Source organism: Platalea leucorodia, assembly GCF_965183815.1.
Source record: "Platalea leucorodia genome assembly, chromosome: 6".
Classification (NCBI taxonomy): Eukaryota; Metazoa; Chordata; class Aves; order Pelecaniformes; family Threskiornithidae; genus Platalea; species Platalea leucorodia.
This window is the reverse complement of record NC_138828.1, coordinates 35,159,324-35,187,079: the sequence shown is the minus strand read 5'-3', so window position 1 is coordinate 35,187,079 and position 27,756 is coordinate 35,159,324. Positions and strand designations below refer to the sequence as shown.

The 27,756-nt window shown below is 36.8% G+C and overlaps 1 protein-coding gene across 1 annotated transcript in view; it reads left to right on the top strand.

Moving 5' to 3' along the window:
* CCSER1 (coiled-coil serine rich protein 1) overlaps positions 1-23,259 on the top strand; it is a gene marked incomplete at both ends in the record, with an annotated part of 644,165 nt that extends 620,906 nt beyond the window's left edge. Inside the window, one exon of the mRNA XM_082314793.1 lies at positions 22,774-23,259. Coding sequence (XP_082170919.1) covers positions 22,774-23,259 — 486 coding nt within the window. The remainder of the gene's footprint in view (positions 1-22,773) is intronic.
* Between the last annotated feature and the right edge of the window lie 4,497 nt (positions 23,260-27,756).

Here is a 27,756-nt window from a genome sequence, read left to right as displayed (position 1 = left end):
AAGCTGCTGTAAGTTATAATCTGTCTTGGTGTTCCCTTGAAAATACAGAGGTTGCGTTTCAATCTTTCCCGTGGCAAATTTGAACCGTAATGTTAAACTGGAAATTTGAATGTTGCTTTTCATAATGAATATTAGGAGTGGTATGTGGGCTCAAAGCTCTCAGTTTTGAACAAGTTTGGATCCAGATTTAATTTTGACTCCCACAAGATGATAGGTTTGCAGCTTTACTGTTTAAAATACAGTAACATTTTATACAAACTCTGCCATTAAAATCCATGTTATTTTCCTTTGAGGACTGTTGACTACGCTGCTGTACAGCAGTCTTATCAACAGAATGAGACACTTTGTGCACTTGCTGAGAAAGAAACGGGCTGAAAATATTCTATAGCTGTTTAAGAAATGAAGCTTAAAGTATTATCTATAATGCAATATACAGTACAATGCTAACTAAATTAGTATTTCATAAAACAGTTTGATGACATTTTAAATTTACTTCAAAAAGTAACTTATATCATGGTTCTGCAGTTTGTCATGGGACTGCTACCACATTTGAGTTGTTAGTCTACATTTTTCCTTTTTCCAATGTTTTGTTACTATTTCCAGCATTTTGTAGTCTAAGCAGTTTCAAAGAGCCAAATTTCTTGCTTTAAATAAGTTGTTGATTTTAATCCTAATAAATTTCATGTCTTCAAGAGGGAAAAGGGTGGATTTTGATTGTTGGCTGTAAGAGAGAGTGTTGACCACACTGGGACTGAGTGGGAGCTGGTCATAAACCACAGCAACCTAAACAACTCCCCATCCCCTGTAATGTGAGTGACAAAGAATCTCAGCAGCTAGGATTGGCATTATTCAGACATCAAATAGTTTCAGCCCTAGGGACAGGCAGTTCTTTCTAGCTTTAACAGAACCTCTGAGATGGGTAGGTATCCCTACCTTGGCAGGACAAACAAGAGTTTTAAGATCTGAAATATCTAGAGATGTCTAATTTTAAAGACATAATGATATGCCAAAAACCCTTGCATTTCATCCTAAAGATTTCATGTCTTTTTTATTAAACTATTTTTTCCATATAAAACATGGCAAACTGACTGCCATGTGCTGTAAAATTAGAGAACTGCGACAATTTTCACTGAAATGGCGATCCCAAATTTATATTGAGAGTACAATAGATGATTGTGCTCTGCATTATACACAATCTCTTCCTGTTCCATTGCAGTCTGTGATGAAGGAGAAGGAAGAAACAAAGACCTACAGAATTACAGCAACCCACTGGGGTCCTGACCCAAAGCCCAGTTAAATTAAGTTTTTCCCATTTGTTTCAATGAGGACCAAATTAGCTTGAATATGAACAAGCAGCTTCATGAATAATGTCAAGAAAAATAAAATGACTTTCTGTTACAAATTAATTGGTTTCCTTTTTTATTTTTATTTAAACAACAACAGGAAATAATAACATGAAAAATCCTGTTTACTTAAAGACTCCCTAAGACTTAGTCTCCAAACTGAATTTAAATACTACATCATTACATTTTATTGGGACTTTTCAAAAGACTAAATACCATGATCTCCCTTTTAAAAGGGGCCAGCTGGAGTTACACAGACTTACTGAAAGTGCAAAAGGTCCTTTATAATTCCTCCAGACATTCTTTAAGGATTAGTACAAAACTTTAACAAAGCTCAAACCTCAATCATTAAAGAACTCTTTTGAGGTTTTTCTACTTTTATGTAATGAATTTTAGTGGGGATATTATCTCCATTGAAATTCAGCCTGCTGTCCTGCAGCATGATAATGGTACATTTTGGCAAGAATACCAGAGCTTAATTTGAAAGGAGGAATGATATTTTGGTTATTTCCAGGTAAGCACTCAGTCTTTCTTGGGATATATCACTCAGGATCAGAGTAGCAATATGAGCTTCTCTTTTAAAATGTCTAATATATTAATATAGTATTAAGGAACCTTTTTTCCAGCAGGGACCTAATGTGCCCTGGAACTCCCTACACACTAAAAAATTCAGAAATAAATCTCAATTACTAAGGGTCTAATTCAGAGCTCTCTAAAGTTAGTGGGTCAATTTGTAAATTCCCTAGTAAGAAACTACTGAGTTGTATCATTTAAGGGCTGAACTGGAGCCTAAGAAGCAGCTTAAGAATTTTGTATAACTGCACCTGGACATATAAATTAGATTCTTTCTACGTATTTTTTGAAGTTAATATATGTGATATTTAGCAATTCTGGGGAGGAAGGGCAGTACTTACCCATTTCAGACAGGAAAGCAATCCTGAATGAATGAGGAGACAGTAAAAGTAGCTATGAATTTATATGAATCATTAAAAGAAAGACAGGAAGAAAAAAGGGAAAAAAATGGGAAGAAAAAAGGGGAAAAAATAGAAAAACAAAGACGACCAAAAATTTGAAGTAGGATTAAAGATGATTTTAACAAATCTGCTCAGACCACTGAAGGAGGTATACACTGACTTCAGAGAGCTTTAATTTAGGTCTCAAACAAGGTTATCAGAAAACGCATAGCTTAAACTTGTGGCATTAGAATAAGCCCATAGGATTGTTTTGAAATCAGTATGTGCAATGGGTGTAAGAATATATGTATGGAATACATATACCTTATACAATTGTTCTTAACAGCCTCAGGAAGCCATTCTGCTGGCTTTTGTATAGAGTTCAGAGACTTGAAATAAAAATGAGGAGCAAAGGATTCTTGTATTGTGGCAATTTCTCCACTGCGGTGTCTGAGCTTCCATCATAACAGAGAATGTGGGAGGCGAACGAGGATTTCTGCTTTGCATCCTTGCTTAAAAGCTCAAAAACTATGATTGTGTACTTAATGATCTGCTTTAAAATGTACTCTGATAAAAATATCTGCCTCTAAAATCTGAACATATACATTTCACTATATATAATGAAGAAGAAAAAGAATTTCTTCATTCTAAGTTATCTGATATGCTATCTATAAAGCCAGGGACAATAAATTCTCACTTGATACTTTTGGGAGTTGGCAACCTTCGTATTTCCCATTACGCAAAAGATATCGGGGGTGGGGAGCCAACTGAAAAAGCCTTTTAAGTGTATTTCTTAAAGCCCCAAACCTTCAGTAAGAATCATGTAGGTATATACTTGACTACAGAAATAGATCACTGAGCAACTGCTCTTTGTAAGCAGCTAGCACAAGTGTATACAAAAGACTTAAATCCTAGCTAAGTTCTATTTTCAGGGATAAAATGTTCTGGAGACCTTACAAGGGCTGTGTGTAAAATAGAGAGTTTCACCTGAAAGCCACAGCTATCATTTATCTTCTGTACAGCTTTATATCACCATCTGCCATCATTTGTCTAAATTCAAGATCTCCTCCCAGAAATCTGTAAAGAAAAGAAAGGTTTAATTATGAAAAAGACTTCGTCTGGGTCATTACATCACTTGATTGTGAGCAATGTGGATAAGCAAAAAACCTAATATCTTCACTCTCAGGACAGAAATATTGAAGTAATTCAAAGTTGTAAATTTTTTGGAAAAGCGTTTTTCAATATATGTAACAAGACATAGAAGCGATGCTGATTTATTCGTGCTATATTGAATAGTGTGTCTGAGAATAACATTAAAGGCGATGAATAATAATCTGATAAAGACTCTGTCACGTTTTAAAAATAAGTAAATGCCTGCCAAACCAGAACGAATGGAATTCAGGTGTTGCAGTATGAGAGTGCATTAATAATTTCCTTATCTTTTTTTGTAATAACAAATAATGAACCTTTTATTGGCTCTATGTAAAAGCAGGTATCTTTTACAGGGAGCGAAGGGGTGAGAACCATCTTCTGGACTGGAATCCAGAAAACCTGAGTCAATCCTGGGGTTGAAAGATCCTAGTGTAAAATTAGGAAATCAACAATCTCCTGTCGTTATATGCCTATATGCTGATAATTCTTCCTTTTCTCCCTTGATTGTCATAAGAATAATTGTATTAATATTTGTGACGTGATCATATAATGGGAGGTAGTGGTTGTACGAGTGGAGAAGTTAAAATGAGGGAAAATTCAAATGGAAAAAATGATCAAAGCTGAACTGCTGAAAGATGAGACACTCCAGTACTTTATTCCTGATATCATCCTTGCAACTGACACTTCCATAATATGGATAAGAATGTTTTACAACCTTCTCTGACCAGTAGATTTTCATAGCAGCATTCACTGAATCATTTTACCTCTCAAATTTAGTAATAAATCTTATCTTTACATTTTCCTTTTAAAATCTCAAAAATACAAGAACATTACACTTTTGCAGGTAATTTTTAAAAATATAACCCAACAGAACAATATCCTATGACTGTCTTTGAACAAATTTGATCTCAGAGTGGAAGTCAATTGACCAGTTAGTGTGTTGAGATGATGTAGAAACCATGCAAACCCCATGCAAATGTGTTTATTCCAGTGCAATATGTTTATTAATAATATACATGCTAGAAAGAATAATGAAGGGGTCTTTATATATTTTAGGTTTTGATTGGTTTTTTGTCATTATTTACTTGAAGACAAGAAAATTTACCATGGTGATGGCCTTCATTTAAGATAGCTGGATATTTGTGGCTTTCATAGTGAAGCAGTGAATAAGAAGTTTTTTAACAGCAAAATTAATAGTTAGATGGTGACCTTGTGCAATTCCAAAGTTGATAACTCTCACTGATGTCACATATAAGAGGGAGTTTAGCCAGCACTTGCAGGAGCTTCAACACCTTGACAAACCAAAACTAGGAACAAAAGTCTCAGAGATAAACATGGCAAATCCAGTAGCCAGGCAGGCTGGGTGGAGGTGGCAGTGGCGTTGCACTAGGAGAATGAAGGTTATCCTTATGCCCAGGGACAACCCTGGCACTGGAGATGGGTGGGATCCATTACCACCAGAGCTTTATAATCTCCTATGTCTACAGGAGTCTTCCTTCCCTTCAGGGCTGATGGTGCATTTGCTAGCATCACAGCACAATAGAAGCAGAAGTACTGCGCATCTGGCAGCAGAGCTCAGCCAGAGGAGGAGGTGGGTCCCCACCAAACTTTTTTGCATAACGCAGTTTCACTTGCCACATTGCTGCCCTCTCATGAAAAAAAAAAAAAAAAAAAAGAAAAGAGATCTTGGTCTCCCTTTCCTCTTTGGCTGATTGTTCTGGCTGCTTTCCTTGTGTGAATAAAAACCATTTGTACAACCACACAGTGAGCTTGATCAGTGAACTGTTCTGGTTGAAAAATAACTTTCCACATATAGAGAGATTTGAAAGACGTAATTTTCCGTCATACCAGCTTTCTTATCTGATTCACTGTGTAGCCACTCAAACCCTGATACTGGCACAAGGGAGTTAGCAGGCAGGGATGGCTGGGAGTGAGGCCACCCGTCCTGAAGCAGCAGGAAACATTTACTCAAGGTTAAACAGTAAAGATGACAAAGGTACAAAACTTAACATAGTGGGGTAAGTTTTGCGCACATGGGCTTGTGCCCCATATCGGCTACCATAGCAGTGGCCATTTTATTTGATATAGTTCTCAAAAATATGGTTCCCAAGAGAAGTATTCTGCAGAGAACCCCAAGCCCCCAGGGTAGAAGTTTAAATAACGCTCTGTGGATGTTATACCCTGCTTTTTAGTATGAGTTTGAGGTGATTCCCTACAATGTAGGCATCCTGTTGCCTCATGTTTGAGAAGGAAGCAATAACGGCCACAGTTAAACATAGCAATATACAGTCTGAATAGAGACATAGCTGTTAAATATGGGGCATTTCTGAAATAGGCTTTGGAATACTGTACATTTGCTATAATTCACATGCAAAACATTGGTAAGATAGGGACATTATTTTTTTTAATGCCACACCCCTGTAAATTATCTTATTCTCATACCTCGTTTCCTTGTCTTCCCCTGGTAATTTGTAAGAACTGGAAATCACCTATAATTAGCAAATTCTTCTAAGAATACCTAGTTAAAGGCTTTTCTGACATAGTACAAATGGAGAGTAGAACATATTTTTCTTTTATATGTCTTTTTCTGATCTAGTATTTTGCATGCTAAAAAGTCAAGCTGTTGTTGCTCTCTACTAGTAATAGCCATAAATGTTAAGAATGAAATGAAAATAGCTTAGCAAATTACTATATTTTTTTTTTTCCCCAAGAGAATGAAATAAAGTATAATAGGTATAGTTTATGGTGTTGTGGACTAGTTAGATTTAGTGTGCTTTTTACTTCATGTCTACACTGGCTACATAAATCAAAAATGGTCAAATTCAGCCAGTACATCATGTCAGCGTTTCTAGCAACATTACAGGAACATTACCTGTGCAATCTATAGATTTCATATTGGGACATCTATATTTTGATGAGGCCATAGACATAAGCCCAAATATCTGTACACGTACACGTGGATTTAGTCTGACCTGACCTGTTCTTACACTTCTTGTGGGTGAGGAATTCATTATTTTTTTTCCGCTCTTTTTTTTTCCTTTTTTCTTTCTGCTGTTTGATATCTATGCAAGTTCTTTTGTTCTCTGCAGTTCTGAGATTTATTATAGGCAACATTGTTTGAAAATGATTTACTATTAAAATCTCCATGGAAAGAAGTAGAAATATTTTCATTAAATAGGATCTTAAATAACAAACATTAATATTTTTCTGTGTAAATATGTACTAAACATAGCAAGAGAAAAGTTTCTATGTTTGTACTGTAGGTATAATTTTTAATTTTATTTTCCTTTATGTGGACATACAAGTCTGCTTGATCTTATTTTAAGGTGATATTGTGAGATTTTAAAATATTAAATTAAAATAAAGCTTAGTGACTGTTATCAGGTAAATAAAAAAAAGGAAAATATTAGATGCCCTTATCAGAGCTTTCAGGAGGATGTGGTTTAATATTAATGAGAACTTATACTGAGACATTCTGGTTACAGATTCCAGTTACAATGTGTGTTGAACTTATAGCATAAATTTTGTTAAATCCACTATTAAGATTTCAAAGCAACGGTGCTCTATCTTGAAATGAAAGGTGTTAAATGTAGACTATTTTTCAATGAAATAATTTCTTAAGAGAAAGGAGAACCTACATTTCTGCTACTTAAAAGTAGTTTCATTTTTGCATGGGCATGTGATGTATTTTTATTCCCATATAAAGCTTGATATTCATGTACACTTTCAGCATTCATCTTCAGGTGCTAAAAGGAGAGTGCTTTTCTTTCCACATAGCAGCCGCTTCCTATTTGTTTTCTAACACAGTTTTCTGCATTTAAAGGGAATCAGTCTGAAAAGCTAAGATCCCATTTCAATTCAAAACCAGTTTGCAAAGGAGTCAGTCAGAGCTTTTTCTTGCAACACAATTTTCTCCGTAGATCAGTGCACCTCGTGAAAGGAGTTCAGGCAGCCGTGTGTTTCCCACTTTCCAAGGCAGGATAGTTCATGGAAAGGGAATTGCAGAGTGCCACGTCACAGGTCAAGCTTGCAGAAAGGGTATGATTTCCACTTTGATAATCTCCTCCTGGCACCAGCGTTCAAATTCTTTGGAGCTCAGGGCAGGAGCAGTTCTGTGCACTGCAGCCTGGCACTCAGGCATATTCAACACTTTCTGCTGGCATTATTCAACATATTGTCACTGTGACTGTTCGACAAATTGATTTTGGGCTTAGAAGCAACTGCTGTAAGTTCCTCTTCCTTGTAGCTGCACCTCCAGAAAAATGAGCAAGCGGAAAAAGAGAAGAAGGAAGAGAAAGATGAAAAGATGAAACAGCGGTGGTGCTTGAGCCTGAATTTTCTCAAAGCAGCAACATACTGTGTGCTAAGAAACAACTGGTTCTGGTAAAAAAAAAAAAAAAAAAAAAAAGAAAAGAAAAAAAAAAGGACTGTGTTGTAGATTTGGGGTAATTGGGTTCAGTGTAGAGCTTCTGCGTTTGGTTTCCTTCCCTAGCACTACACAGGCAGCATATCAGCATAGGAGTTTGTCTGCTGAGAAATGTGTAATTATTCCTACGTGAAAAGCCACAAGTCAGCTGTTAACCTGTTTGGCCCGGGGAGGTGAACTGTTGAGACTGCTCTGACAGGGTGGCTTTGTGCTGCTTATTGCATGTGACAGGTAGCAGTTGGTGGGTGTCCTACTGTTTGCCAGTCTTCCTGAGGTTACTAGTGCCTCTGCATGCAATTGCTCAGCCAGTTGCAGGGAAATGTAATTTTGGGACTATCCTAGCAGCAGTAAATTAGATATACGTTAGGACAAATATGCTCAGTTGTGCTCCAATGCCCAAGAAACACTTGATTCACCATTTTTACTCCTGGTTGATATAGAAATGCTTGTGAATTGGGGTTTTCAAAATTTCTGCTTGATATTCCTAATGAGACAAGCGTGCATGCCTAGCAGCATAGGCATGAATGGCATCAGTATACTTGTTTTTACTCCAGGACACCCTGCTTAATCTGTTTCCACAGCTGAGGAAGGCTTTTACTTTGGGACCAGGGCAAAGAACTGCCAAACTAGTGCCTAAACATCTTCTAGATAACAACAGATTGTGTTTGAGAGACTGAAAGGTAAATGACATGCACTAGCTGGACGTTTGGAGGCAGCAGAGTCGATATGTGCCCTGTTTCCTGCAAGGTTTATGAAAGCAAGGGGAGAGATTTGCCAATGGCTGAGAGGCAGAAATCCAGAGGTGAGATAAGCAGCTTGTAAGATATCCCCTCCTAAATAACGATTACGTAGGATGCATTGTAAGCATAGCCTACATAGCCTACTTCAGGTGTGCTTTTGGGATATTCTGGGGAGTTTATGTGTGCTTTATAGTCTTTTATGAGCTGGTGGATGTCAGTCAAATATGAGGCTATGTTTTATCAGTCCCCAGGGTGTATGTGAGTGTGTGCACGCACATTGCCCCCCTTCATGAATTTCAAACATTGCCCGTCTTTCATCTTTCATTGTACAGTGAATTGGAGTGTCTGGTATGTTGCCTTAGACAGCTTTGTTGTCTAAGTGCAAAGTTTTGTTATCCTGCTTCTAGGGCTTTCATGAGTTTTAAGCATGATGCCTTTTTAGTTACATTGGCTAAATTTTTAGCCAGTTTAAATGCTGAGGCCTCTCAACCAATAGGCGGGTTCGTTGCCTGTGGATTACATTAAATGGATCTTTTATAGATAAATCACAGTTTTAAAACACTGTTGTTTTGGCTGATGGAGGAAAACACTAAGAACATTTGCAACACTAATAACGCTACAAAATGGAGTTCAGCTTCATGAGGATTTAAGCTTACAGTGGAAAGTCTGATGGTCCTGTCAGAGATCTTACCTCTTGAGAGTGGCTTGAGAGATATTTGTTGCTGGAGTGGCATGGCTGCAAGCCAGTGCTTAAGCTGGTCAAAGGACTGACCTCTTGGAAAAATTTGTGTTCCTTGCCAGATTTAACTGTAAGCTCTTCTGGTCTTATTTAGGATCAATGCACTGGGTCAACAGACTCCAGAGCTTTAGCCCTGGTGATAAGCTGTAAATAAAAAGAGAAAGTAGAAAGTGAGTTGCAGGCTTTATGTGTATGTAACTTCCTAAACCCCATCCTGTTCGGGCTTTTGCTTCTCACCTGTGCTCTTAATCTGATCTCAGACTAGCAAATACCTTCACAGAATCACAGAGTGGTTGAGGTTGGCAGGTCATCCTGTCCAAACCCCCTGCTGAAGCAGGGCCACGTAGAGCTGGTTGCCCAGGACCATGCCTAGACAGATTTTGATGGCTTTTATCAAGGATGGAGACTCCAAAACCTCCCTGGGCAACCTGGGCCAGTGCTGTGTCACCCTTACAGTGAAAAAGTGTTTCCTGATGTTCAGAGGGAATCTCCTGTGTTTCAGTTTGTGCCTGTTGCCTCTGGTCCTGGCACTGGGCACCACCGAAAGGAGCCTGGCTCTGTCCTCTTTGCAGCTTCTCTTCTGGTATTTATACACATCAGTGAGATCCCCCTGAGCCTTCTCTTTTCCAAGCTGAACGGTTCCAGCTCTCTCAGCCTTTCCTTACAGGAGAGATGTTCCAGTCCCTTAATTGTCCTTGGGGCTCTTCGTTGAACTCTCTCCAGTATGTCCATATCTCACTTGTACTGAGGAGCCCACAACTGGACACAGTATTCCAGGTGTGCCCTCACCAGTGCTGAATAAAGGGGAACATCACCTCCCTCATCCTACTGGCAATGCTTTGTCTAATGCAGCCGAGAATACCATTTGCCTTCTTTGCAGCAAGGGTGCATTGCTGCCTCATGGTCAACCTGGTGTCCGCCAGGACCCCCAAGTCCTTTTCTGCCAAGCTGCTTTCCAACCAGTTGGCCCCCAGCATGTACTGGTGCATAAGGTTGTTCTTCCTCAGGTGCAGGGCTTTGCACTTGAACTGAGGTTCCTGTCAGCTCATTTCTCCAGCCTGTCGAGGTGCCTCTGGCATATCAGCCAGGGCAGCACTACCCTCTGGTGTATCAGCCACTCCTCCCAGTTTTGCGGTCATTTGCAGACTTGCTGAGGATGCACTCTGCCCTATCATCCAGATCATTCATGAAGATGTTAAACAGGACTGGACCCAGTATTGATCCCTGGGGAATACCTTGTGTTTCTAAAACGTGTCTTTGATATATAGCTCTAACCAAACAGTCATCTTTCAAGACTGCTAATTAGAAGAAATATTTCTTTTTTTTTTTCTTTTTTTTTTTCTTTTCTTAAAATGTATTAAAAAGCCTTCCTTTTGCAAAACAGTGTATTTGAACAAATTACATTGGTTATAAGTTATTTAAAGTAACTTATACCCTTAATTTGTCAGGAGGGAGGGATAAAAGGCTGCCATCACAACAGCATGTGGTACTCAGACAAGACAAGAACACACTGGTCCCTAATTTATATAGCAGTAAATAGCCTTCAGGCACATGCTTAAGTTTGTTCTTGCTCAAGACAGTACAGTAAAGCCAGTGGAAGTTTTGCTAGTGGATTCAGTGGGACCATGATTTCACTTAAACCTTTCAGAATTTAGGAGTTCCATTAAAATGGTGTGTAATGAAATAAGATGGCAAATAGCAGAGGTTAAGAGTTGAACTGATGTTTATGTCACAAGAAGCCTAAAACTCAACCATTTTAGCAGCTATTACGCAGTAACTGGTAAGTCAGCAATACTACATTAATTTACAACTGAAAAGCCTATAAACCCAAGTGAGCAAATCATCTTCTATTACTTTTTTCAAGTGAGAGACCCACAGTCTCTCTACCCATGGGTTGTAAAGAAAAGAAAATGTAAACTTTTACATTTACAGAGAACAGGTATGCTGCAACAGGCAGTAGGTAAATGCCTCCCTATGTGCATTATTACAGAAAGTTGGAGGTATAATATGAAATGCAATCTTGCTAACCTTCCTTAGGCTAGGCAAATGAATAGAGAAGAAGAAACCAATAAAGGTATTTTGTCATTTTTGCCAAATTTTTTGTTGTTGCTTCTCCTAGAAGGAAAGGCAAAATAAGAAATTTCAGCAGGTGCTTATTTATGTTTTTGTTTCCTTTTGTTCGTTTTCCCTTGCTAAGTTTGTGTAACATAGTTTTGCTGAAGGAAATAAGGAGTTGATATGCTGAATATTTTGAAGTAGCTGCATTAATTGTTTGCATGTTTCCAGGGGGGTAAGATGGAAAGGAAGGTTATTTTTCCAAGCAACGTGATCGTGGTACTACAAGGTTTTTGTGAAGTGTTGGGTTCTTTGTCATTTTTCAGGCTGTAGTGGGCTCCTCATGGTCATGCATCCTCTATAATCATTTACAAAAGAGAATAGGACTTTCCGATCATACATGCAACTACTTACATGACCAAAACTTTCTCCAGACAGGGGTAACTCCAAACCCAACCAGCACTTTCTCTAAGACTTGCCTGTTCCTATATGTCTTAGACAGTAGTCCCCTCTGCTCTTTAGAGACGCTTTATCTCCTAGCATATTTTAGCAGCAGCTCTGTCAGCAGATATTGCTTATTTTCTTTTGTTCAAATACTAATGTAGGATTTCTTATCAGGATATAACATTTCCAGTAAGGACCTGGATTGCATTGTTATAAAAATATTTTAGTGGATTATGAAGAAATAAAATACATTCTCCATTACTTTAAGCCTTTTAAGGTATGCTTTAATTCTATCCCCTTTTTTGGATTACATGATTTCGCCAAGAGAAATCTATGGCTTCTACTGCAGAGAAGGTCAGACAAGATGATTATAACAGTTTCTGCTGGCCTTAAAGTACATGAAATATACGAAATAGTTTTACCTTGTTAGAGTTGACTTTCCCGAACACTAAGTAGTATATCTTGTAATGAACACCATGCTACCCTAGCTGCTTGAAGAGAGCTGAACTGAACGGACCCTTATAGAGGTACAGTAAAGATGCTATGAAATAGTTTTCTTCTTTTGTGTAAGCCACTAGCATAGGTGGGAAGAGGTTATTTTATGTACTTATCCAATGGGCTATCTTACCTATGTGAAACTCGGTTTGTTTGAAATTATGCAGTAAGGGAAATTTTCTATCACCGCCAACTACACACAATTTTGAAATTATAGAAGATAGGTTTCTGGATTTTTTTAGAACATGGGGAAAATTATGTCATTCAACTACAAACACTAACTGTTTTTTTAGAGCAATATCTCTTTCATGTAAATCAGTTGTGTGGATTCCTTATGAGGATCACATTTCCTCTACAACTACTTATACCTCTAGGCTGTGAGTCCCGTTCCTCTCCCTGACAATATTTTCTTACTGTAAATATATTTGATATTGACAGATGGAGATCAGGGAACAGAATTTGTATGCACTAATTCCATACCGACAAAGCCAATACATTCTTGGGTCATTGGTTTAACAGAAAAAAAAAAAAAAGAAAAAAAAGAAAAAAAAAAAAAGTACAGTTATTCCCTACTCCAAGAGGATCCTATTTGTTCTTTCCCTGTTTCTAAGATTGTCAATACCTAAAAAAAAAAAAACTAGACATGGAATAATTCACTCAGCATAGATTTATAGCCATCATAGATAGTAAGATCTTTGAAGAAAATATTTTAAGGGAAATTTTTCTATTATGAATGAAATCTGATTCACTGAGCATCATCCTATGGTGCAAAGTTCATACAGGTGTTTTTTTTCTGACTGAATGCTACAGCAGGGAGTCAGTATCCTTCTGGAATAGTAATGCTTCATTCTGCCATAGGAGTCTAAACTATTTCTGTATGTTGGTGAACTTACTGAACCTGACCAGTTAAGGCTAGGGATTGATTATAGGTATGTTATAATGTTTTTGTCTAACCACAAGAAAGGCTTAATGATGGAAATTTACTTTAGGGATGGAAAAATCTGGCTACTCTGTGTCAATTAAAGGGCAAGTAGGGCAAGTAGGATTTCTTTTCTTGTCATCAGGATAAAATTTGCCCTTTTTCTTAGTCCTTTGATTTCTCCTTTGCAGACTGTATATTAGGCTGAGGGATAGAGTCACTGATTGACATGACAGTAGCTGAAGATCATTTGCCAGTTTCCCCCACTGTTCTTACAAGTTCAGCCCCTATTGCTTTCAAAAGCAAGGATGTTAATTTATGAAACTCAGTTGAATGGAAGAATTTTTATTGTTGTTAAAGAATGTAATGTAAAAAGGTGAGTGTTGATTAAGTACAATTCATCTGGGTTTTTTGTGTGGTTTTCTATGAAAGAGCAAGCAGTGCCTTTTTCAGAAGGCACATGTTCATTTGTGACATTCACTAATTGAAAGTGAGACAAAAAAGCCTGGAACTTAAAGATAAGTATATATGATTATTTTCTTCACAGAAGGTAAGATAATAAAAATATACAGAGAAACAATAGAGATTTGAGTTCCTATATGTCCAACTAATGAAGCAAATGCCTCGTATCCCAAAGTATTTAAGATTCTTATCCTAAACATAACAGCAATACATCTTTAAGCATAATGCTTAATGTATTCCTCCACCGTTTAAATGAGAATTTATAAGCAATTAATGTGGACACTATATTTTTTCTTTCTTTTCCTAAAAGTATGTCTCAGATATAGAACTATGTAGTATATAGACAATTGAACATTGCATATTTAAAACTTATTGAGACTACTACTTCTAAGACAACTGTATCCTGGTATCTTATCTAACTGAATACATAGTCATACGAATTTCATTTTACATACGGAATTTCTGGTACTATAGGAAATCAAGTTAGGTGACATTAGAGTAGGAAAATAAATAACTGTATAATTAGAAACGTGGTAATAAACATGTATATAATAGAAGTTAGTTATCAAAGGTAATTGCCACCCATAAGTCCGTTTTAATTCAGATGAACTACAGATATGATAGGGTTTGGTGACCACATGTCAGGCCTGAGGCTAGAAATGGATTTTACAGCTTTCAGGCAGCTGGTCATCAAAAAAATAGATAAGGCACAAGGTGGAGATCTTTGAACAACTTACCATGTCTACATGGCACATCAAATGCTGTACAGAAATACTAGTTTGGCTTGCAAAGCCAGAACACCTGTGTTAGCATAGCAATAAATGTCAGCTGAGTAGCACACACTTTCAGAAGGGCTAATTAGCACTTCTGCAGTTTTCCTGCTTGTAATGCCAGAGCAAGCTCCCTTAGTGTTTCCTCAGGACCTTTGTGTCATACTTCACTGCTCACACTGCTTGAACTGTGGTCTTTTGAAGTGACCCTGGTGTTCCCATGGATCTACTCCATTTTCTAACAGTTCGTTTTGCATCAGTTATGCAAAAGAGGACCTTAAGTGGAGACACTCACTAGTATGTCCTGCTGTTCTGTAGTCATATTGAAAGATCCACACTATTTAGTAGCGTTTCATTTTGATTAGTATTTTTATAGTTATTTAGAATTTTAAGCCAAGTATAACAAGGCATATTTAGTATCCCCTAAATGAATTTTGTAGCAGTTTTGAAGAATATGACTAACACTGGTGAACAGCTCCAGAGTTCCAAATGCTTAATGTGGAAGCATTACATCTGTAAACAGATGTAAAATGCAAAATTTTCTATTAGCTTTACTAATGAGAAAAATCTTCCAGTTAACCCTTGAAATGCAGTATTGAGAATGCAGAGTAGTGATTTACTGTAAGTTATTAGAGATTAATGGGAAATTCTTCACTGGTTTCTTCCTACTTTATAAAACAGCATTATATCCTTTTATGCCTTGTTACCTTAACTTACATAAATGAAATTTTTCAAGGATAATTCTATGCTGTGAGAAGAATATCTTATTTAAGTCCTCCGTAGGTTACTTATCACACTGTATCACCACTACCATAAAATCCTTTTAGGACATTAGCTCACCTCTATAGTTCACTTGTATTCAACTGGCCTGTTGGTTAAAAGAGCATTATGGGGAGAGACCTGCATTTTAGCATGTCATAGTTTTTGCTTTCAGTAAGTAAATAAAGATGTTTGAAAGGCAGAAAAAGAAATATTTCTGATTTATGTTGATTGCATTTATTTTGTAATGGATGACAGCAGAGCTTGCAAGTTGATCAGCAGCTGGTTCTTACCCATAACCTGTTGATAATAGTCCATGCTGTATTTTGACACACTGGGCTTTATTTCTTTTATGTGTCACATGTTGCCAGAAGGCAGCATCAGTTGATCAATAGGTGCAGATCTGGGTTGTAAAATCTACTCTCATGCTACTGAAATCAATGAGAATGAGTGCTTTTTAAGAGACTTGAATGAAGAACAATTACCTGCTGCAGCTAAATTACATTTTGTATTGGATCATCTCTAGGCTGGAAGCTGGTAAGCACAAAAGTGAGGAGGTGTAGAAATTAAGGAGCTGACATAGTGACAGATGTGGCATACCGAAGTACTGAGTTAACCTGTGTTTTGGTAAATTAGATCTGCACTTACAAAAACTGTCAGAACTGTGAAAGGCATCTGAAGGGATATAAATTCAAAAGCATGATGTGGGGGTTCATCCTTTCCATCCTTCAAAGAAATATAGAGCTGTAGACCTTGTTTTGTCTGTGGACTTCTTTAAGTTGCTTTATATTTTATCAATTCTGGGCTAGGCTGCAAATGGAGGCAGTTCTGCAGAAGGTGCTGCAGTCCAGCTGAGACCTGACATGGGCCAAGTGAGCTATGCTGGGCTATATAGTTAATATTACATTGGAAAACACATTTTACATTCCTCATGTCCCTGCAAACACAAAATAATTAAGCGACAGAAAACTTGAGGGAATCCAGAAAGTCTCCAGGTTTCTGTCAGAATAATTACTCTCTCTAGAGTGTGCTTCCATTAACACCTCTGAAAGCAAAGATCCTTTGGGGTGGTAAAACCTTGTTTTTCAAATACACCATTGTTGGTTGGTTGTCAGGATGCACTGAGTACACTGGTGAGAGAGTATTTTGTTTGGTTTTATTCTCTATGCCTGCTGTCAGAATGATGTATTTAAGAAAGTTGCTCTACTTGGAAGAATTACATTATAGGCCTCTAAGACTCTCAGATGCCTCTGGGCACAGGCATCTTAAAAATCTGCACCCTTTTTTGGGTGTTTTTGTAGTTCATGTATTTTTCTGTCATTTTATATCAGTGCTTTATCACAAGACAGCCAGCAACAATATCCATTTTTGAATGTCCTGCAGCAGTGTTGTCTTGTTGTTAACTCTTGTCATATTTCACTCATTGGGTTTGAAAATTGAAAGTGATGAATGGCTGCAGTGGTTTTTTAATAACATGTCCCATTCTCGAGCTTTCTATAAGTTTAGTCAGATTTCATTACTTTAAAGTGGGTCATTGAAGGGTTTTGTTTTTTTTTTCTTAATGTAAGAAAAAGTTGCCAGAATGACAATCTCAAAGAGGAACCCTCAAAAAAATTCATGGAAAAAATATTTTAAGAATATTAAGTTCCTGGTTTTGGTTCAATCTTAATGTATTTAGCACCAGTGTGGAATAATCAAACCTAAAATATTTAGACCTTTCTCATATTCATGTACCTTAAAACACCGGTGATAAAAAACCTATCAGAATTTTACAGCCAATCAGATTTTAATAGAAATCCTTTTTTTTTTTTCTTCTTTTTGAGAAACGGACTCAAGCAAGAAAGTATGCACCTTTTTGTGTTTAATCCGATCAGGAAATTCAAATCCAGATGTTTTCTTAAACTTTAAGACAATAACAAAGGAGGCTTTTTTTTTTTTACTCTCCGTATATTTAAAATGGGCTACTTTTGAAAGAAATTTCAGAGCCACGTTTGTGTCCTAATTGCAGCCCATTTCCTGGGTCTGCAGCTAGGCAGACTGTAGGGTGGCATTTGGGGATTTCTAGGGCAGAGAAGTTGTTGGTTCTAGCTGAGCTACTGAAAAATAAAAGGGGAAGAGATGAATGGATTTTTTGCTTCAGCAGTCACCAGCTGGCAGATCGGCTCCTTGGAGCACTGCCAAGCAGCAGTTTACAGCAGCCCTGCAGCTGCTCTAGGCTAGGCTGGAACACGACTGGCATGAAGCCACCTTCAGCTTTGGACAAAGACTCAGCCTTCAGATTGGCAAACAGATGCGTTGGGGTTGTGGTTTTGCTCGCTCACGTCTAATGCTCATAGAATGCAGTTGGTACCTAAAAGTCCTCCGCAGAAAATTTTGCATGAAACATTTATAGGAAGATAAGGAGAAATAGGTTAAAAATAAAAGTTCAAGTTTGTCCAAAGTATTTTTCTTGTTGGTACCGCATGTGTGGTTTTTACTTCTGTGCATTTCATTCTGGGATATTTTTCTTATTCTGACCAGATCATGAGGATCCTAAATAACTGTAAAATGGGTCAGCAAGAAAACTCAGACTACATTCATTCAAGCTAAATTATCTGAATTTAGCAAATGAACAGCAACATACAATTATTTTCAATTTTGTGTGTTGTGATTTTTATAAAAGTGTTTAAATGATAGCAAAAAAGTAACTTGCATGACATTCAAAGCAGCATTGGGCTTTTTATTGACAATATTTTGGGTGGACAATGTTATTTGGGGGAGTGGGAAGGGGAGAGGGTTTCTTGTTGATCTTGACTCCCATCTCACCACTGTTCTGTCTTTTCCTGATTAGAAGCTATTCTTCAGTAATTTGTCATAGATAACAATGGCAGTATTGCTTTTTGGCAGTCTTTCTATTAAAATCTTTGTTTATTTTATGTCTTAACTATGCATCTGATAGAATGAGTCTGTCTTTCCTTGCTAACCACCTGTGTCTTATTGCTGGAGACAGGGTCAAACCAATGTCTTAGAATACTGATGGCATATTGTAAATTTCTATTGATGTTTTAAAATCTAGGTAAATTAGCTCTTAATTTGTCGCCACCTGGTATTTGTTTAATTATTCAACAGAAGGATAATTTCAGCAAGTTACAGCTTCACAAAACTAAGACCTTCCCTCACCACATATATATTATTAAATATTTATTGATACATACACACACACTGTCTCCCTCCATTGGCCAACAACTACAAGGAAATATTTTGTAGACCTACAAACCCAGCATGTATTTTCTAAAATGAAAATTTCTCATGTGAAATATAACCTTGAAAAGGAAGAGCAAAGAAACACCACAGTGACAGATATTCAAAACAGAGCATTTAATCAAGATCAAGTTAAAAAAGCAATACAAAAAATCAGGTAATCATGCCTTGTACCTTTTACTGGTACTGAGTTTCAACAATATGCCTTGCTTTGAACATGCTTCTGCACTTCTCATTTTCAAAATCAGTTGATTCGTCTGTATTTTCTTTAAAACCTACCTTGTTGGTATAACTCGTTTCATAAGAATTTTTTCTCTACACGCTTTTATTTTTCATTCTATTTCAAGACACAAAAGTAACTGCTAAGCCATTCTTAAGACTATAAGACAACTTGTATCCAAGACCTCCAGCAATGGTCGTGCTTCTCGCTGGGAGTGGCCTCTGTAGCCAAGGCTACTAAGGTCTGCAGCAACATGTTTAAACTCCGATTATTCACGTCATGCTACTTATGACTGAGTAATCTCACTGAATGAAGACAAGAACAAGGATAGCTGCTGATTAAACAGATAAATTATATGCTTTCACTGGCATTTCAATAGCAGCTGTAAGAAGAGAAACGGTTCTTAATTCCTAGACTTTTTACTGAGCAGTGTATACCACCATGAAAAACTCTGAGGCATTTTTATTAAAACAAGTATATTCTGATCAGCGTGCAGTATCAGTGTCTATTTTTGTGAGTGTTGGGGGAAGGTTATGATTTATCTTAAATATATTATAATGTTTTCCATTAGTTTAACTTCAATTCTCAGACCAAAAGTTGAGGCAAATAATCAAAGAAACTATAAGCACATAGAAGAAAACAAGATGAATAAGAGCCAACATGGATTGCAAATCAAATCAATTGCCAAACCAATTTCATTCAACAGCACAGTAACAGGTCTTCTGGCTAGAAGAAAAGCTGTAGATATCAGATTTCTTGCTTTTAGTAAATCTTTTGATACTGTTTCATAAACATACTATGCAGACTAAATGAAACAAATATAGAGTAAATTGGAAGACTGTCCTTGGAAATTACTTACTAATGGCCTGATGTTAAAACAGAAGGCTAAAGTAAGTAGGGTTTTACAGTGTTTGATACTATTCATTTACTACCTGGATGACGGACTAGAGAATATTCTTATTAAATTTACAGTTTACATGAAGTTGGGTGGAGTGGAAAACATGTTAATGGATAAAACTGGAATTCAGAATGATCTTGATACATTAGAGAAAAGGTCAGAGGAAAAATGATGAAATTCAACAGAGGCAAATGAGGAATTATGTCTATGTGGCAGTAATCAGCTGAACAACTTATTAATAATTTTGTAGAAAAAAATCTTGGAACTATTGTGGGCAACCAGATGAACATGAATGAACAATTTCATGCTGTGGCAAAATAGAATTACTGACCTCATACTGGAGTAAATTAAAAAGAAGCAGGATAAGAAGTCCGTCATAGCATGAATAGTGCTGCTTCTACTTAGTCGTGGTAGGGGATTACCTTAAGTACTGTACTCTTTGCCCGTCTGCTTCAAGAAAAATGTGGAATTACTGAAGAGAATCTATAGAGAAGACAAGTGTGAATGACTAGGAGTCTAGAAGATGAGTCCTATCAGAAAAGATCAATGTGATATTTTTTGTCCAGAGCAGAGAAGATTAAGGGGTAGCTTGACAGCATTCTTCAAAGACATAAACAGGTATTCAAAGATCAAACAGCAATTCTTTCCTCATTTCCATGGTAGAGAGAGATAGAAGGAATAGACTTGCAGCCATACAGGTTCAGTTTAGACATTAGGAAGACCTTTCCTAAAAGTAAAGGTAATGTAGTGGAAAAGGTTAGCTGAGGAGGCTGTGCAGATTACATCAATGAAGGTAATTAGCAGCTGGTTAAAAAAAGAAAAAAAGTCAGTAATACAGGGATAAGCTGATGCTAACAAGAAGTGCAGAATAGACTGCATGTCCTATCATGAAGTTCCTCTCAGTTCTATGATATCAATCTTTAGGTTGTCAAATGGCATAGGGTGACATATGGTAACTCCAGAAACATTCCCTTACAACAAATGCAGGGATTTTTGGCAGGGCATTGAATTTGACTCTCTTATCCCAATAGAAAGATTTTATTTACTGGCATAGAAATAAATAAATAAATAAATAAATAAAGTGATTGAACTTACAGACAGGTCTCCCCAAGAATGATTCCCTAGGAACTAAATTGAATTTCATCTCATATCTATGTGCTATAGGCACAAAACCAACACAAAAGTGATGTTTTCCAGAAGTGTTCTACTCCCATTTATGAGTCCAGGTGCAATCAGCACTGAAATAAGTGGGAAAAATGTTGCTCCAGTACTAATAATTTTTGAAAATACCATCTCTGATGCCTAAAATGCACTACAGTACTTGTATCCAAACCTGCGTATGAATCTGCGTAGAAGCACGACCATTAGCTTGCCTGCACTAAAAAAAGGATGTAAGCTGTGAATATTGACTGTATCATTTTTCTGTGTTGCTTAAAATAGACATGGATGTGAAGCGATACAAATTGTCCTGAAACAATATATACAAGTTTCCTATGGAATCACGGAAACATCCTGCAATATTTTTAGCAAAGTTGTAAGGCTTGGGAGTATTTTTGATTTTCTCAGCTTTGTTCTGCAACGTCAGAGCCCATATAGCAGTGTAAATGTCAAGAAGCCGCTACTATGTCATTTCAGAGTTCTGTTGCCGAAAACCTATATGGAGTAAAACTGGACTTTTGTTGCAAATGAATGTCAGAACTAAGTGCTTTAACCAGTACCTGGGAAAGTGTGACAGAGCAAATGTGTATTCCAAAATAACTTTTAAAATAAAGTACAATTGATGCTATTATTAGAATTCTTCTTCACATAACTGCAGCTTAGTTACTGTAACCTGACTAGTTAAAAAAAGAAAAAAAAAAAAATCAGAGATGCATTAATTGCAGTGTAAGTTAAAGACTTCTTTGAAACATCATATGGATATGTATCTGGAGAAGTTAATGAAACGCACACCCCCCCTTTTTTTTTGTGCACACACAGTATTAGGTTACAAAGGACAGTAGGGTTTAAGTAGGTTACATCAACAACGTTTGAAACTCACATACAGCTTTCAGGTATTTAATTCTTATTGGGCAAATTGGTGTCATATATGTTTTGTAACAATATATAAAGAGATGAAGCTTTCTTACAAAACCATATAGGCTCAACACCCAAGTTCCTCTAGGGACCAGACTCCTGAACATTCACTTGCATTCCTCAGCCACAAGAATATCTTGTGAGCCGAGTTCTGGCCATTACCTCTAGAAGCTACCTAATACAGTCAGTCATGGAACAGGCAGAATCCTGCTTTGACTGTGTTAGCATTTTCCCCTCAACACTTTATTTTCCTTTATACACTGAGAGTATATTTTTTTTAAATGTGTGAGAGATGGTCCCACAGCCTCATCATCTCCTCCCCAGCCAGGTGTTCTGTGGAGGACAAAATGAAGCATCACATTAAGCGCACACTGGAAATCTGCAGTGATCTGGCTTGCCATGTACAGATAAATCCCCCTTATTTAAACAAATATAAATGCATGTGTGCTCACACAGCATTAAAAGTTGCTAACATGCTGGAATCCTTCTTACATTGTATTTTTTCCAGGCAGCTGAAATAAAATTATTGCTCTGCTCTGGCAGAGCGTTTTGGCATGTATTTAACTGTAAGTACACAACAAAACACCTAGATTCAAGAGACAATGAAAACTGAGCATGTTGTGAGCTTAACCAAGGCATGAAGATATTCACAAAAGATGGTCTTTACATTTTGTAAGTATTTGAGAGTATTAATAGTTGAACTCTATGCAATCAAAATTCTTGTTGTTTCATCATGTGAAATGCTCTTGAAAATCTGTTTATAATTCATGGAACCTTTTTATCCATTCGTTATGTTCTGAAAAAAATTCTCCTCCTTTGATTAAACTATTTTTTTAAAGAAAATGCCCAAATCATTACCTATAATAAGCATTTTTCAATATTAGTTCTGTTAAATATGAATGAACAATACTTCTATTTTATGGTAGCAGTGCTTTGGGAGTTCTACCAGCATTTGAGATTCATCTTTTATTTTAATCTGGCAGCCCCACATGCTGTACATCTGTAGTGAGGAGTGTTTTATATACTCTATGCCATTTTCGTACTATATTTTATTACTAATACTTTTTTTTGTCTTGTTTCCCCAGGCTACATATCCAAACAGAATGGTGAGCCAAAATCTCAGCACAAGGGACAGAAAGTCAGCACATACTCCCACCGAGGACCCTTTTAGATACTCATCAGGCAACCAAGCAATGGGCTATGAAAGCAAGAGCTATCAGCTGTCTAATTTGTGTTTGAGCAACCTCCTAAAAGAGAAGGAGATTGTGGAAGTCATGAAGCATACTAGAGGCACGTATGAAACCCTCGCTTCAGAGGTCACCCAGAACGGTTTGGCGACCATGGCACCAAATACAGCAAAGCCAGCATCCAAGACAGACAGCTACCCAATGTTCTCAGGAGCTCCAAAAGACCAAACTGCTGTACCTCGGCAGCATACCACTTTTACAGGGAGACTCGGACAGCCTCCAAGGGGACCCATCTCTTTACACATGTACAGCAGAAAAAATGTTTTCCTCCACCACAATTTATACACAGCAGAGCTACAGACTTTAGGTCAACAAGATGGGTAACAAGGTGCTTGTGTTCTTGCCACGGAAGAAGAGTTGATTAAAGAGGATCATAAGCTCACCTAATGCTCAGTCTTCAGTTTTCATCGGCTGCTACTTTCACCTGAAAAAAATAAATTAAAAAATTAATGTTGTCTGTAGGTTCCATACTTTCCCATCTGGGACTGTGGTAAAAGGATGAACTAGATTGTTAAATAACTAGATTGATTTGTTATGCAGAAATCACCATGGATATAATAAATGGGATTATTTGGCTGATATTGCTAGTCCAATGTTGGCTAAATATTTTTTTTTTTCTGTCCTCTATAAGCCACTATCATTCCCTGAAGTTCCAAAAGGTGATCTTAAATAATACTGTGTATGTTTAATAATGTTAAAGTAGATGTGAGGAATGAATAGATAAGTAATTAGTAAACCCTCTTGAATTTCATAGAGACTAGGGAAATAAGGAGTCAGAAATCTTTGAGGACCCTCTTTTTACACTTTTTTTTTAATACAATGAAATTTGCTCACTTGTAGAGGTGTGTTACTGCTTCCTGCTGTATGTATTTTATGAATGCCTCATGCCACAAGTAGAGGAAGTGACTGATTTTCCTCTAACAGCAAGGTTCATAGAGGCTCACCAGGTATTCGAGTCAGTAATTGGGTCCCAAACAGAGGATGTCAGCTTGGTTTCCCTGCCTTCCCTTCCCTCTCCTCACCTTTATTTAACTACATTTGTTCCAGTGGTTTTGTTCTATGAGGACATGTCAAGTTGTGGTGATGTTTGTGCTTTACAGGCACTGTATCACTCATGACACAATGTGACATTCTATGCTGTGTAATGCATCATATAATTTCATTTCACTTCCCAAACAAAAAATGGGTGAAAGACTAAAGTAAGAGAAATTGTCTTATTACCCAGTCCAAATTACCCATGTAAGCTGTAATTTCTGTAGACTGTTATCACCTGCACTTAACAACCTGGTTTATACCAACTCGGTGGGTTTGCTAGTCTTGACATATTACACACAAGTGAGATGAACGTAATGCTACCTGATGTGCAGCATGCTGGTCTCATGGGAATATGAAATCATCTGATCACACCGTAGAACTTGTAGACTTGTCAGTAAGAAAAGATCCTGTTTTCCCTTTTCAGAGGGCTTGAAAACAGCATCTCAATCAAGTTACTCGAAACATGTGGCATATACTAAACATGACACTTAGTTTACAACCTCTCTGATGGAGGGTAATCTGTTTGAATGATAATAGGAAATATAGTTAGTAGTTTATAAATAATCTGGCACATTTAAGTATGATTGTGGCAGATCTGAGACAAGTCACCTCTCTCTTTAACTGGTGATTAATAACAAAAGACAAGGGCACAGCACATTCTCACACAAAGAAACAAACCAGTGTGACTTAACTGAAATAGCATATAATGAAAATTGAAGCTTCTGTAGCCACTGAAAATGCTGTAACTTTTAAAAGGTAAGTCACATGGGGCATATAAAATGAATAAATGATACAAATTTTACCTATTGTTAAATATATCTGCTTAACTGCTTAATATTTGGTTTAATACAAGGATTGGTTAGGTTAAGAAAAAAATGAGACTATGAGCTTGGCAGATATTCTGAAAAGCCATGTCAGCAGCCTGAACTTTCAGGTTTCTATTTATTGAGGATTTTAATTTGGTTAGAGCAAATTTTATAACATTATCTGATGTTGAAGAGAGCAGGTTTTGTCTAAATATTCTGTAGTGGTAATTTTGGGTATCCAGAGCTGAATACATAAGAATCAAGACAAACATTTGCCAAACTTCTTTGTGTTCTTGTGTGCATTGCTACTGCCAAAACAGAATGTGCAAAAATTGCAAACACAGCTTGACCGAATTAACTATGGGTGTTCAAGACTCCCAGTCCTGCATTGAAACTCATAGTTTAAAGTCTACCAAAAAAGTTAAAAATAGTAGTAACAGAATTTCACTGCTCAGAATCACGTTTTCATCTGAGCATTCTCTTAAGGTTATGGTAGATTGCAAGGACAGTTGGTTCTTACTAACAATACATTTCAGTCTTGCTCATCTCAAGAGCTGATGTATGCAATTATATTTTAGTTCTGTAAATAAATTAACATACACTGTAACCAAGGATTTTTTTTTTTCCAGGATACAAATGTACTATACTACATTAAAAAACAAAAACAAAAAAACTCTTCAATTTTAACTGTATTTTAACAATGTACTGTATCTATAGTTGTTTTTTTCCTGGAAAAATGGACTTTTGGATTACACTTTATTAAAAAAATCCATCTATACATTTCAAAAAGAACATTTTAAATGCTACTATTTTCTTGGAGAATCTTTTATAAAGCTGAAACTTAAAAAAACTGGAGAAAACAGTTCAACTAAAGTGAGGGGTATTTTTAAAATGTCATCTTGAAGCTGTTTTGTATCAGTATTTTCAGCATTGTTATGTTATTTGTAATACTAAGTGTAAATCTCACCCAGAGAAGGGTATTAGCCACATGTTAATGTACAGTACAGCGGTAACTGTAAAACAGAGGTCCTTTGTTTGATCCTCTTGTGTATATAGTAAATCATAAAGCAACAGCATGTGGACATTCTTTCAGTGAATTGATTCCTTTGTACTAAAAATCTCTAGTTTTTTAAGAGTTCCATGTATAAAATGATTTATACATTTCTCCAAGGCTGTACATATCCAAAGACATGACACCAGGGGGAAAAGGCATTTATTATTTTTTTCCATGGATGTACCTTTTTTCCTTTTTTTATATGTTTCTGTACAACAAAGCATAACTGTAAAATTTCTGCTGAAAATTGCTTCTTGTTACTTCCATATCTTTTGGTGTGATAGAGGGCATTTTAAGGAGGAAGAAATCCCCAAAGAAAAGCTGTTTCCATTTGAAGCAGTGTCCCATTTTTCAAAACAATCACTTGGCAAAAGAAACATTAGATCTGTGCCCTAAATAAGTTTAGTAATTTAAAAGAGCCACACCTGAAATGGTATATCATCTCTAGACTTATCCTTACTTCCCTTACTAGGGTGCTTCTACAGGATGTATTTATAAGATACAATAACATGCTAGGGCCAACCCTGGTCAGAAATTATTAAGATGGAAGGACAATACTTGTCCACTACTGTTCTTATATTTGGCTTTCAGAGTAGTGGAAAGGTTTCTTTGGTATACATTGTGCATGTGAATGACGTTCAAGCTGTGTGCCTGTGCATATTGGAGCGAGAAGTCTTACTACAAACCTCTCCTCTGTTTAGGCTATTTAGCAGCATCTGAAAGCATCCTGCAACATAAATTTCTGCCACCTTTTAAAGACAGGCCAACCCTCTATACATAAAATGAAACAGCTGGAATAGATTCATTTTTTTAATCCAGACTCTTACATTGAACTTTATTGCTTTTCATTCCAAAATACACACATCCACATAAATGAAGGGCTTTCCTTACATGTCTTTTTTCCTGGAAATTTTGAAAGAGAGTATATCCACACTAAGATGTTCACATGAGGTTTGGATAAGCATTTGAAAGATTACCCTAGGTTATTCATGTTTGTCCTACAAGTTCCTTGCAGTCACTGCCTAAAATTTGATATTTTTTCCCTTTCCTAAAGCCAGTTTGGAAGTAGTGAAAGTGATTTCTGTCTGTGCTGATTCACTTTATACTGTTAAATACACAGTATACTCTGCAAACTAATAAAAATAGGCTATTTACAAATCAGTACTGTAGTTTATATGACATAACTGTTGTGCCATGTCTCCACTGGTTTGATTAGTACAACATTGACTTCAGTTAGACTATAGTGAGTTAAGTCACCTGATGATTGAGATTGTGGCCTTTCATCTAACTAGTCTCAGTTTATGCATAGGAGATCTCTGAATTTGGAAATCTTTCCTCGTTTACAGAAAAGACAAGACAAGATTTGACATAGCAAAAATGCCAGTTCACAATCTATAGCGAATGTACTTTTTTTTTTTCCGCTTCATGATCGAAAGCAAAAAAATACTTGCAAAACTTTTCATACATCTACGTAGGTCATAAATGAGGTCCAGTAGAGTAACAGTGACCTCTAACAAAACTTTGAAATAAATACTTGGAGCAAAAAATCCAGGGGAGTCTTCTTAGGTTGTAGTGGTTCGAAAGCGTAAGTTTTGTATCTGAGTGCATTAATGAAATATGTCTTATGGCCTCTCTTCTTCCACTCTCACTACTGATGATTTTTTTTCTGGAGGAGAATTTGCTGTTTGAAACTTGTTCCAGATAAAGTAGGCAGTACGGAGTGAGAAAGCACATTGAAAGTAATGGTGGAGGTCTTCTCCCAGCTTGGAGAAACACACAGCATCATTTCCAGGATGTTTTTTAGTGTTCTCCAGTCAGCATGAAGTTGCAGAGATCCCTCAGGAGAAGAACATACTCAAATCATGCAGGCCATGACTGCCTTTAAACAGCATTTGCTCTGATGTGTCCTACGTAAGGCACTTCTAA